This window comes from Argentina silus (genome assembly GCF_951799395.1).
Source record: "Argentina silus genome assembly, chromosome: 13".
Lineage (NCBI taxonomy): Eukaryota > Metazoa > Chordata > Actinopteri > Argentiniformes > Argentinidae > Argentina > Argentina silus.
The window spans coordinates 19,997,489-20,010,209 of record NC_139667.1 but is presented as its reverse complement, the minus strand read 5'-3'; the positions used below and the strand labels follow the sequence as shown (position 1 = coordinate 20,010,209).

General features: G+C 40.3%; 1 protein-coding gene across 1 annotated transcript; it reads left to right on the top strand.

The window, feature by feature from the left end:
- The first annotated feature begins 10,749 nt into the window (after positions 1 to 10,749).
- Positions 10,750 to 12,721, top strand: mrpl33 (mitochondrial ribosomal protein L33). The gene is made up of 4 exons (XM_083683965.1): positions 10,750 to 10,846; positions 11,249 to 11,267; positions 11,745 to 11,851; positions 12,091 to 12,721. Exons 1-4 carry the CDS (start codon positions 10,825 to 10,827, stop codon positions 12,138 to 12,140), a joined length of 198 nt encoding a protein of 65 aa, XP_083540091.1. The 5' UTR covers positions 10,750 to 10,824; the 3' UTR covers positions 12,141 to 12,721.

Here is a 12,721-nt window from a genome sequence, read left to right as displayed (position 1 = left end):
TCTGTTTACTTTGTGCGATATGAACCGATTTGATTATAGCAATACATTATAGTAGGATTAAATATGTGATCTCTAATTGCAGCAGGTGCTTAGTCTGTCTGTTTTTTTGCGTGTAGGTCTATTGGAGGTCTATGTAGGTCTATTGGAGAAAAACTTCGATGACTATGTTAATAATACGTCTGTATGACTCGGTGAATGCATTATGGAGAGACAACTGCTTCCATTCATCTATACTTTGTATATTTATTCCGTTTATCATACTATTCATCAAATACTGCAGTTTATGATACAAGAGCATTTAACAGATTGGTGATGAAAGAAGAGTCTCATTTTCGATCCAAAAAGGGGCAATCCAAAAGTTTCTGATTTCAATATTTGCATATGGAACTGGAGCTTTACCACAAGCTGCAATACTGGACTTGGCTCAAAGATTCACTGTCAGATTATTTTCTGGTGTGAACCCAACTCAATAAACACGTCTCACTCTATAGCCTCTACCCTGCTCCACTCCACACACCGCAACACTCACTTCAGTGGTTTTAGTGCTTACTGTAAAGGAGAGGAACGAAGAGCTGGAGGGAGGGGGGGGGGGGGATTTTCAACTGAAGTATGTCATAGTCTGCAGCATATACTGGGATATTCTGCTTTAACAGCATCTGATTTGTTTCTTGGCAATAAACCCAATTGGATTGAGTTGGGAGAGAGAGAGAGAGAGAGAGAGAGAGAGAGAGAGAGAGAAAGATAGAGAGAGAGAGAAAGAGAGAGAGATATAAATATATATATATATATATATATATATATATATATATAGAGAGAGAGAGAGAGAGAGAGAGAGTGAGAGAGAGAGTGAGAGCATGGGGGAGAGGAAGGGAGAGAGAGCCAGGTATAATTGGCGTGAGTGGAGTGATCCTATTACAATGACGTCACCCATGTGAAACCGGCCTCTGTGAATGTGGGGGGAGAGTTATAGGAAAGGAAAAGGGTGTCTATCGTCTTGGTCTCAGTCACAGGGCAGTGCACATACAAAGCATAGTGTGTGTGTGTGTGTGTGTGTGTGTGTGTGTGTGTGTGTGTGTGTGTGTGTGTGTGTGTGTGTGTGTGTGTGTGTGTGTGTGTGTGTGTGTGTGTGTGAATCATGAGGGCATTTTCTTTATGAACAAGCAGGATTGCTGCTGTTGACCTTTTTCATTATGACATAACTTCCAGCCACAAGCTTGACGTTTGCTGGGGTGGTTCTTTACACCTCAACTGCTATCACACGTCACTGAACACACCCTGAGATCTGAATCATTCAATTACCAGGCGGCTGAGTCATTTTTGTGTTCAAACCTCGATTAAGTCAACAATTTGTCCATATATCGGACCGGCAATTTTACACCTCATGCATGGACACAGGCATGCATCAGCAGATGTGATCAGTGGGAGTAGATCCATGCTGCTCTTCAAAAAGAAGAGAGCACCCAGAGTAGTTCACTATGACTCTGTCATAAATACTGATAAAGTGACATGACATATTCCCTCCTTCAAAAACACTGATCAATGGGTGGCAATGGAATGAAAGCATTCACCTATGTACTAATGTCTCATCTAATGAGATGAGATGAGACATGAGATGATTCAGATCAGTGAGCACTTCTTGGTATTCTATTTCTATCTACTTATATTTCTCTGTGGAAAAAACACTATCAAGTAGTATATCTTGAAAATGTCTTTCTCAAAGCCTGGACAGCTAAAGGTCAAAGGTCAGGTGCGTGTTTGGCCACAAACCATAGGTGATGTGTGGTAAGGTAATGTTGATTGCTTGTTTGTGTGCGAGAGGCTTTCTCTTAGTAACACCCTAGTCGTTGACCTGGTAAACTTTCCAAGGAACTCGTAGCGTTGGCTCCAGTTCAAGCTTGTTGACGTGAATCTGTAAGGATCTATCATCATAGAACTCTAGGCCACACATGATCTTTTTACATCAAAACATGTAGTTTGTTTTATGGACTTGATACTTTTTCTGACCCTTTTCAACCACAAGTATTCACTGAAATACTTTGTAATGTATATCAATGAATTAATTAATTGGTTAGATTTTTTTTGAATATGATGTTTTGTCCCTTTATAGATAGGTGGATTAAAAGTAGTGATGTATACAGTACATGGAACACTTTCTATCAAGATTATCTTTTTGCAAGAAGAAAGGGTTCTGTATTGGATTTCCCACATTCCTTTTGAAAATGTTTAGCCACAAGAGGGCATCATAACCATAATTTTGGTAATTGAGGTCAACTGTGACAGGGCCTCAGAGTACTAGGTTCCAAAGTTTACCTTGGTCAGATCACATGGTGATACATGTTAGATGTGATATATCATCATCATCATCATCATCATCATCATCATCAATCATCATCAATCATCATCATCATCAGTCTACATGATGATAACCATGAAGCTGTGGAATACAGTAGGTGAAAAATGTCCTCTGTTTTGACACGAATGGATAAAATGTTCTGTAATGGGGTGTCTGTAAATATATATTTCTATTATGCACAATATGGTTACATTGCGATGAACATGGTCTTCTGTAAAGGCTTTTTGATTGACCTTTTGATAGCTGAGTAAGTTTGATGCATGTGTTGAGTCAGAGAGAAAGTTCCATAAGGCATATAACCAACACATGGTAATGTTTAGCTGCGGTCAATTAATCTTTTTATGATTTATTCATCATATTCAAGACAAATGTAGCAAACCTAAAATGCTGACATGGTTAAAATGTACAAGTAGGTAAGCCTTGTTTGCTCCCTGCTGGTGAATGTGTGATACTGCATGTCACCATTATTATTGGCTAAATCTGATGTCAATGTCATTCTTTTTTTCAATATTCAGCAACAGTCTGAAATCACAGACTGAGGTGTCAGTTAATTACAAAAAAAATGCAAGACGAGTAACAACAATTATCATTTTATGGTGGAACTCATACAGTACAAAGGGCATGATGCCTTAATAGTTCAAATAACGGGCAACTTCCCCATTTCAAATGAGTTAAAGGTCCTGTGAGTTCTGCTACCTCATATTATATGCAGGATAATATGTTATCACCAGTCTATTGAAGACAACCTCATGTCTTTAAGTTTCTCAGGCGTTATTGGGATGCATAGGTTTCCACCTCCTTTGCTTACACCATATGATTATTTTAGGTGTGCTTTTTTATGCTTGCCCAGCCTGGAAGTCAAGGAATGAATAGAATAGTCCAAAAGTGCAAATCCCATACACTATGCAAGATAAATCAAGTGCACCAGGACTTTTAACTCACTTCACCTAAATGAATGGAGGGAGACAACAAGCCTACTAATTCACCAAGGTCTGTCCTTGATGAAGCCTAATATGGCACAATCTTTGTTTGTTATGTTTCACAGGTCATTATGAAACCGGAAGAATGTGGGAGCAAATGATGGAAACATACGGAATGATGATGTAAACATTTTCCTTAGTTCGTCTCATCTGTGCTGAAATAGCTGATGACAAATCCTTGGTATGACCTCAGCATCATACTTCTGTTTTTATCTCATGTACACCCTGGCCTACTCGGCCTAGAAGCCCCTGACTTTCCAGGTGCCCGCAGCCCACACCGCCCACTTCTCCCTGGGTAGATCCGCACAGCACTACCACCCCCTTCCACTCCTCTCCACCCTCCACTTCTCTTTTCTCTTACCCACTGACCCACTGGCGGAAAGCGTGGGACCATCTGCGTCAGAGAGTCTACTTTTAGACTGCCGGGGTGCTATTTTCTCACTGAAGCTTCAAAAACAGGCTGGCTTATGCAATGCCTCCTCTCCACAGAGTAGCTTGTTTACACAATAGTGCACTTTTAGGGCATTGTAGACTTATAGGACGCAAGACTGTCAAATATAGATACTATGAGAGGTTCTTTCTTTACTGGACAGGGGAAGTACCATATTGCTTAACATACAAGGGGAAAATAGTGAGCAAATTAGTTTTACAACTAGTATGCAATGAAAGGTTGGTATAGAGGGGGTCCACAGAGACAGATTATCTATCGGTTGATGCTGAAAATCTGAGGAAGACTAAACACTCATGTCTCCAAGACAACAAATACCCACTTTTGAAAAATCACAGATTTACAGTAGACAGTTTTTCTGACATCCAGATACCCAATACCTAGTCTACCCTACATTAACCACAAAGTGCCATAAATGACAAAAATATGTGCAGCACAGCTATATTCCTATAATTGTACTGTATGCACGTTATTTTTTTTTATGACAATGCATGTATGTTATCAAACAGGAAGTGATCTCATTGTAGCCTGAGTGAGTGGCTGGATAAACTGCTGATCAACCATCTGTTCCAAAAAAAGAATAACTTTCGACAGAAATAATATGTATGACTGAGCAGTTGGTCAGGTGATAATGAAGGTCTTTACCCCATGAAATCCTTGGAGGGGAGCAACTAAAGAGTAAATAACCACAGATTATCTCACATAATTGTCTTTTATGGTAACTTTTGGTCATATTTTGTCAAGTCCTCATCAAAATCATACACTATAGACAAAAATCACTCTGCAGTTCTCTGTGATCTTTCTAACCACAGTTTGGTTCTCCAACAATTCATCATGACTAGATCAGGCCGGGCGGTACAAGATGTTGTTACTCATAGTATGCCAATTTTATAGGCCCACAGAACATAAATATGGGCCTTGTTTGAACAATTAATTTCCTCTGGCTGAATTTCAAATTGCAATCATTAGCAACTGCATTTCTCATAATGGGATATAGGCCACTCACTGCAATAGTTCAGGTCAGTAGCCTCATGCACGCCCACACACACACACACACACACACACACACACACACACACACACACAAACACACACACACACACACACACACACACACACACACACACACACACACGCACACACACACACACTAAAACAAAGACAGGTGAAGGTATTGTAGACAGTTTCCCATTAGAAACAATAGATGGCAGCAAAGCAATGTATTCCAGGCATTTCACCAGTGGGAGAGCTATTGCCATTGCAAATCAAATAATTAACATGTCATATGTCAAATAATTAACATGTCATGTGAAAAGAGAATAAACAATGTTTCAAAGTCTTGGTAATGGACAAATCACTTCACATCAAGAGTTGCTCAGCTTCAAAACTCTGCACATAACATCAATAAAAAAGGAAAGTCAAAATATAACCCCATTCTAGCTTAGAAAACAAAAAACAGGAGAAAATCCCTGTGTGTGTGTGTGTGTGTGTGTGTGTGTGTGTGAGAGAGAGAGAGAGAGAGAAAAAGAGGATGCTGCGCCTAGTGCGACCTTCGTCATTGACTGGGCGGAAGCACCAGCTCAGACGAACCCCACTGACTGACTAATGCTTGCCAAAATTAATAGAGGCAGGGGGCTCGGGCCGCTACTTCCTAGTTCCTCTGTAACCTTGGCATTGGCATAAATGCCCGGTTGCTAGGCGACCAGTAGCATGGAAACAGAGGGTGTCATTCGTTACATGAACGAATGAGCAAAATAGGCAGCCTGTGTGTCAGGAGAGGAGCTCGGGTTACTAAAGATAGTTACGGATGTGAGGTGGAGAGAGTTGGACGGAGGGATGCTGAGGGGGCGTGGGTCAATATTTAGGAGTGTGTCCAGTTGCTTTGATCAGTGTCTGTCCATTCATGTAAGACCTGCGATGCCTCAGACCCAGTGACCTGTGGTAGTTCAGCACCCCCCCGCCCGCCCGCCTATCTCTCTCCCTCAATTATACCACTCTCACCCACTTCAGCAGCAGCACTTCAGTATCTTTTCACTTTATCCTTCTCTCAATGCTCTATTCCTCGTACTCTTCATGTTCTTCATATATCCCCCCTTCCGTCACGCTAGGCTCTTTCCCTTTGGCCTCTCTCTCCGCCTCTCTGTATCTTTATCCGTCCCTCTCTCTATACTCTCTTTCTCCACCTCCCCCCCCCCCCACCCCCACCCCCCCACCCCCCAATCCTCCTTCACGGGTACACAGCTAGCGGAGGGCGACGGTCCACTCAGCCCTCTCAGGGAGCAGAAGGTTGTCCACTCCCACTCGGCTTTGCGTCATGGAACAGAGAGGCCAGGAAGAGAGGAGGGAACAGATGGAGGAGGAACACACCGTCCCTCCGTTTTAATCACTTATTAGATCATGATAGCCCACACAGGCAAAGCCAGGCGTGTGGTTGTTCAGTAGAGCATCAATTCAACAGAGGGGACTGTAAATTTTGTCTTTGAGATCACACCCCAATTGGAAAGAAAGGAATTAAATTGGACTGAAAGGAATTAGGAATTCCAAAATCCTATGTTTGCGAAAAGAAGATATCTGAGTCCAGCACAGCACATATCAGTTTGGCATGCTAGTGTAAAAAAACCATGTTGGTGTGATACTTCTGTGATTCGTACATGGTACTGAGGACTATATAGGTATGATTGAAATGCTCTACAGTTATCAGAATAGTGTCAATGCATTGTTATTAATAGTGAATGTCTTGAACGTTGCTTTTTCATACAGCTTGATTCTCCACATCTATTTCCTAGCAGTTATAAAAACCAGTTGGTTACAGTTTCCTACATACAATTAAGAGGCTCTCAGAGTGAAACCCATAGCTCTCAAATCTACTGAACTGTTGCGGATGATTTGATTACAGACCTTCAACATCTCTCTGGGCTTGCTCAATTGGTGTAACCATGGTGACCAGATGCACATCCGTTCGTGACATCACGGCCCACTCACTCAACTTCCAACTACGCACAGATCCGTCTCGGATTGCAATGTGTAGGCCTATTTATTGTTAGGTAACCTGTTGTTGCAATCACCAGCCCCTGCTGTGAAATTACATACCCATTTTGGTTATACTGTGTAACTCACTTTAAATGGTAGCTATACCCACTATTGTCCCTCAATTTGAAGAAAATTACTTTTGGCATTACAGATAAATGGAAAGATAGGCACTTATTTTGTTGGGGAAATTTAGAGTTACGCACACCAGCATATTCATGGCCCACTTACAGTGCATTGGACAAAAAACAAAAGGGCAAATGTGTTGTGAAATTAGCTATTATTCAGGCTCAAGTAGTGTGTTCTGATGCAGTAAGTCCTTTTCTCTATAAGAATGTCATATATGAAAAACATAGTATTATCACTGATGTTCAGTCAGTGTACACTGGTATTTCCTCATATTTGGAGGAGGCTTTATCTGATCTCAGACCTGTTCTGAGTCTGACATACTTAAAAAGGACAAAAACGGATTGTTACGACTCTCTTTCCTTTATGTAATAGGTGAGGGCAAAGTGCTGACGCAAGCCAGCAAATGAGAGCCAGTGTGTGGTGTGTATGTGTGAGTCACAATGTCACCACCTGTGATATTCGGTTGCTGGGTCACTAGAACTACAAGCTGATGTGACAGCTAATAGACAGGTACTGTAGCTAAGTTGTATGTTGTGTGTGTGTGTGTGTGTGTGTGTGTGTGTGTGTGTGTGTGTGTGTGTGTGTGTGTGTGTGTGTGTGTGTATGTGTGTGTGTGTGTGCGTGCGTGTTGTGGGTGCAAATAAATCTCCTTGTTACAATTAGTTTAATTAGTTTAACACACCACCATGAGTTAGTATACACATACATAATCAAGCCACCCTGTAACATTTTTTTAAAAACATGAATCAGCTACATTACATCAATGTGTATGCCTTAGTTGTTATAGGCGTTCCAATGAGGGCAGGGTAGAGATTGTCAGATCTATTCTGTACTCCGTACTATTTGTGACTCATAGAGCACTAACCCTAACCCTACAGAATCAGTGATTTCTGCATTTGAAGAAAATTCATTTTAATATGCAAATAGCACTATATTTCTATGACCTATCTGTTGTGCTCAGGGAATTGCATAAGAGCAGCATTACTATTTCAAACTATACATCATGTGTTTCCAACATCTCTTATGTCAACAAATACAGAAACAGTACAATAATAAGTCCTTATTGCTTTGGTTAGGATGAGGTGCAACACTCGTAAAGTTTTTTTTTCCCAGTCTCTGCAGATTTCTACTCTATTTCTGGGCACCATTCTACAGACAATGACCTGCTTCTTCTTCTGTGTATGTTTCAGTCTGTCACCACCACCAGTCAAGGCAGAAAGAAAGAGAGAGAGAGAGAGAGAGAGAGAGAGAGAGAGAGAGAGAGAGAGAGAGAGAGAGAGAGAGAGAGAGAGAGAATTTATCTAACCTCATTTGTGGCTGACTGGTGGAGTGTGTGTTGAGTGGGTGGAGGTGGTGCTGAGGCTGGAGCTGGTGGTCTCAGCCTCCTTTACAGAATTATCCCTGGTGACGCAGGCTTGATCCACGCACATCCTGACAGCTGCTGCTTGCCTGGCTGGTTACGTCTGTCTGCCCAAGAACGTCCATATTCATTTCCTGAGTAGAATATAGAGAGAGTGTGGTCTCTTAGATTTGCTGGTATCACTTCCACATTCTGCCCTCTCATGACATTTTGTCTTCTTTTGAGAAATGAGCTTTATCCTTCCTTTGTTTGAAATCTGTTATTTTTTTGAACATTTCATTCTGTGTTGCTTCTCTTTTGTTTGACCCTCATAAATGTCATGTGTTCAACTGAAGATGTGTTCAGTCGGCACACTGAGAAATGGGGAGAAGAATTACACTTTTTCCATGATGCTTCTTTTATCAAACACTTTCTATAAAAAGAGTGCATACATTTGACGATGTGAAAATGTAAGGTAGAACATTAAAAAGGGAAACTGTCTTGTCAAAATACAAAGCATGAACATCTAAGCAGACAACTGTCTATTAGTCCACCCTTGAGTGTTGCACCCTATCCTTCCAACACTCAGACAATAAAAAGTTTCTCACATTTTTTACTGGTAGTCTCACAAAGGGGAAATATACTGCATTTTTCCCCCAGATATTCCTTTTTAACTAAATGTTTTTATTGTCTTTGTATTAAAAGGAGAAAGTTGGATGAACCAGTGCCATATATTAACAAGTGTATTTTGTGCTACACACACACACACACACACACACACACACACACACACACACACACACACACACACACACACACACACACACACACACACACACACACACACACACACACACACACACACACACACACACCACTGTGGATGAACCTGAATGGGTTAATAATGTGACCTGGATGCGCTAAGCATCAACCCGGAAGTTACTGTTTTCCCCATGTTTGCAGCTCAATGTGACTTTTCTATTAGTGTCATGACAGCCACATTAGCAATTCGCCTACCACAATAAGACTTCCGGTTTTCGTATTTTGCCTTCAAAATACATGTCCTCGGTAAAACTCGAAAAGTATGATATATATTTTTTTGCAGCTTTGCATAGTGCATACTGGCCATTCTCCACTGACCTCTGGCATTAACAAGGCATTTTCGCCCAGAGAACTGCCGCTCACTGGATATTTTCTCTTTTTCGGACCATTCTCTGTAAACCCTAGAGATGGTTGTGCGTGAAAATCCCAGTAGATCAGCAGTTTCTGAAATACTCAGACCAGCCCGTCTGGCACCAACAACCATGCCACGTTCAAAGTCACTTAAATCTCCTTTCTTCCCCATTCTGATGCTCGGTTTGAACTTCAGCAGGTCGTCTTGACCATGTCTACATGCCTAAATGCATTGAGTTGCTGCCATGTGATTGGCTGATGAGATATTTGCGTTACCGAATATATATATATATATAAGTTAAAGTATATTATCAGGTGGAGGACATTGAGAAATGGTTGGAGCTTAAGTAAATGAATGTATAGAACATAGCTAATATATATTTTAAAAATTAAATAAGAAATAATTATTCTACTGGTATTATTGTTGTTAATTTGCTGGTGCTCATTAGTTTTGGAGGGGGACTGTTTCGTACATCCATCAACACTATATTTTCCACACCCTTCTAAGCCCCCAATGCAATACACTGTAATACACTGTACATGGGTTACATATTACCTTATCGAGCAAAAACTATTCTTGGCGCCGCAGTAAAAGCATTGTAGGGAATATTCAGTAGAGTCTGTAGAATCAATATATGATGTCATATCATGGGGCACTGCATAATTGGGAGTGTTCTTGGCCTTTTACTCCACCCATACCATTGACCACAATGCAAAGCACTGTATATGAAATATATATTGACTGATTCTATAGACTCTTCTAAGTATTTGCTACATTACGCCTAGAATAGTTTTTGCGCTGTAAGCCAATATACAGTATATACAGTGCCTTCGGAAAGTATTCAGACCCCTTCACTTTTTCCACATTTTGTTGTGTTATAGACTCAATTTAAAATGGATTAAATCAAAAGAATTTGCCATCAATCCACACACAATTCCCCAGAATGACAAGGCGAAAACACGTTTTTTGAACTTTCAGTACATTTATTAAAATTGAAATACAGAAATACCTCATGTACATAAGTATTCAGACCCTTTGCTATGACACACTAGCTAAAATGCAAAAATGTCAACAAATCACTCAATAAGTTGAATTGAGTCCATCTTAATACAAGGATAACAGTTCATCTAATTTTGTAATATTATATTATTAACAATTATTAACAATTGTTAATGTTTAGACAGTTATTTTTCATAAATCATGAATAAATACAGTTTTTTTTAAATCTATTACTATGTGACTTTTATTTTTGAAAAATTCCGAAATTCCGTGACCCGAAAGTACTTCCTTAATGTGGCTGAAAAGACGTAGATGCTGAAAAGACGTAGATGACTTTAGCCTCAGCTACAGCTTACTGTTATAAACGTTCTCAAAATGCTCCTCACCGCTGTGAATCGTGAGTATAATTTAGATGATATGCCTGTTAACTCCAGTTTGTGAATTGCCTGTAGAAGAATAGGTGGTTGCTAATGCATGTATTTGGCTAGTTACTAAGAGGCTAGCTGTCATCATAACCATGCTCAAATAATTAAAATGCAACTATTGTCAATGTTTGCTGTCAATCCAGTCAGCTGGCTAACTGTTTTCTAGTCAATTATTTAGTTTGCTAACATTCCAATGGGTTGGGATGCTTGCAGAAGTCGATATCAGTGGTTAGTCTTGCTGCCAGCTTAGCCATGTTTGTATGTGTTTTGGTTACACCTCCATAGCTACTGCCATGTTGTCAGCCTTTATAATAATAGCTTGCGAGGGACTTGCAATCCTAATACCATTGTCTGCTCTTTTTCATGCACGAAAGTGGCCAAGGCCAAATCCAAGTAAGTGATTCTTATTATGTCTGTGTGAGCCTAGACATGTTTCATTTCCTGACCTGTATAGTGCACATGGCATTTGGGATTCTGTTTGTGCTCCTTGCAATTCTTGAATGTCTGATACAACATAAAGTGACTAGATGGCCAGTTGATTCAAATGTAGTATAGGGGCAATCTTGGATTCCAACAATAACAAAGCGGTCTCCCCACCACTTATTTTGGTAAACAGCTGGGGGATTGGGCTGGATAAATGTAACCACTGGCTATATATCAATTATTTAAAAGTCCAAACATGGATGTTACAATCCCAGATTGACCCTTTTAAGTAATTTTAGCATAATTACAAAAGTGTACTGTGCTGGCATTTTCTTATTCTACTTGTACTGCCGCCTGTTGCCAAGCACTTGTATATTTGGATGTGGGAGACGTACTATATTGTGTTTTTTGACTCACTAAACTAACCACCCCCCTGTATGTCTATAGGACAGTCTTGGTGCAAATGGTGAGTGCTGCTGGAACAGGGTTCTGCTTCAACACCAAGCGGAACCGCCTGCGGGAGAAACTGGTGTTGCGTAAACATGATCCTTTTGGTAAGCAATTTATCTACCATTATGCTGATATTACAGTCGTATATAAATTTGGGCTGCCTCTCCAGGAGTTATCACTAAGGGCAGGAGTGGCGTAGGACTCTGGTTATAGGCTATAAGCCCAGAGATGTTTCTGGTCAGGTCAAGTGATCAGCAAAAACTGGTTATCACTGATGCTCAGTCTGTGTAGACTTCTCTTAATTGCACATCATCTAAATGTTGAATGTTCCCTCTCTTTGCAGTGAACAAGCATGTCCTCTTCCTGGAAAAGAAGAAGATCAGGTCGATTTAACTATGAACTACACTGCAAAGAATTAAGACTTTGAATCTGCCACATTTAAAGCAGAGGGTTTCATTGACATTGTATTGTCTAAGTGTGTCGACCATCATGATGCTAAGATAAGTTCAGAGGACCTGAGTTCTTTTGGACTACTCAAGGAACAAGATCGAGACAAAACAAGACATACCCGGACATCTGTGCACTGCAAAACGTCAGGATCAAGCAATTTCCACATTCACATTTAAGAAATTACATTTATTCCTCAAAGTTTCAAGTAGATTGTCATGTTTGCTTGTGTGTTATTTTTGCCTCCATAGAAACATTTATATTAAGTATGGGTCATGCTCATTAGGTTGCAACATTACAGAAAGGTTGAATAGGATAGGCCTATTGTAGAGTAGACATGCTTCTCTGTCGGGTAGACTAAGGAGATCAACTCTATACAATACATTTGTATCTGCAATGATTAGAATGTTGTGCTCTCCTGAATGTGATCCATCATGGAAGACTATGTAAGACAATCGTCATAACATCATTTTATTTATAGTGAGACAGTGCTTAAGATTCTCCAGTCTGACATATAGTCCCCTTCA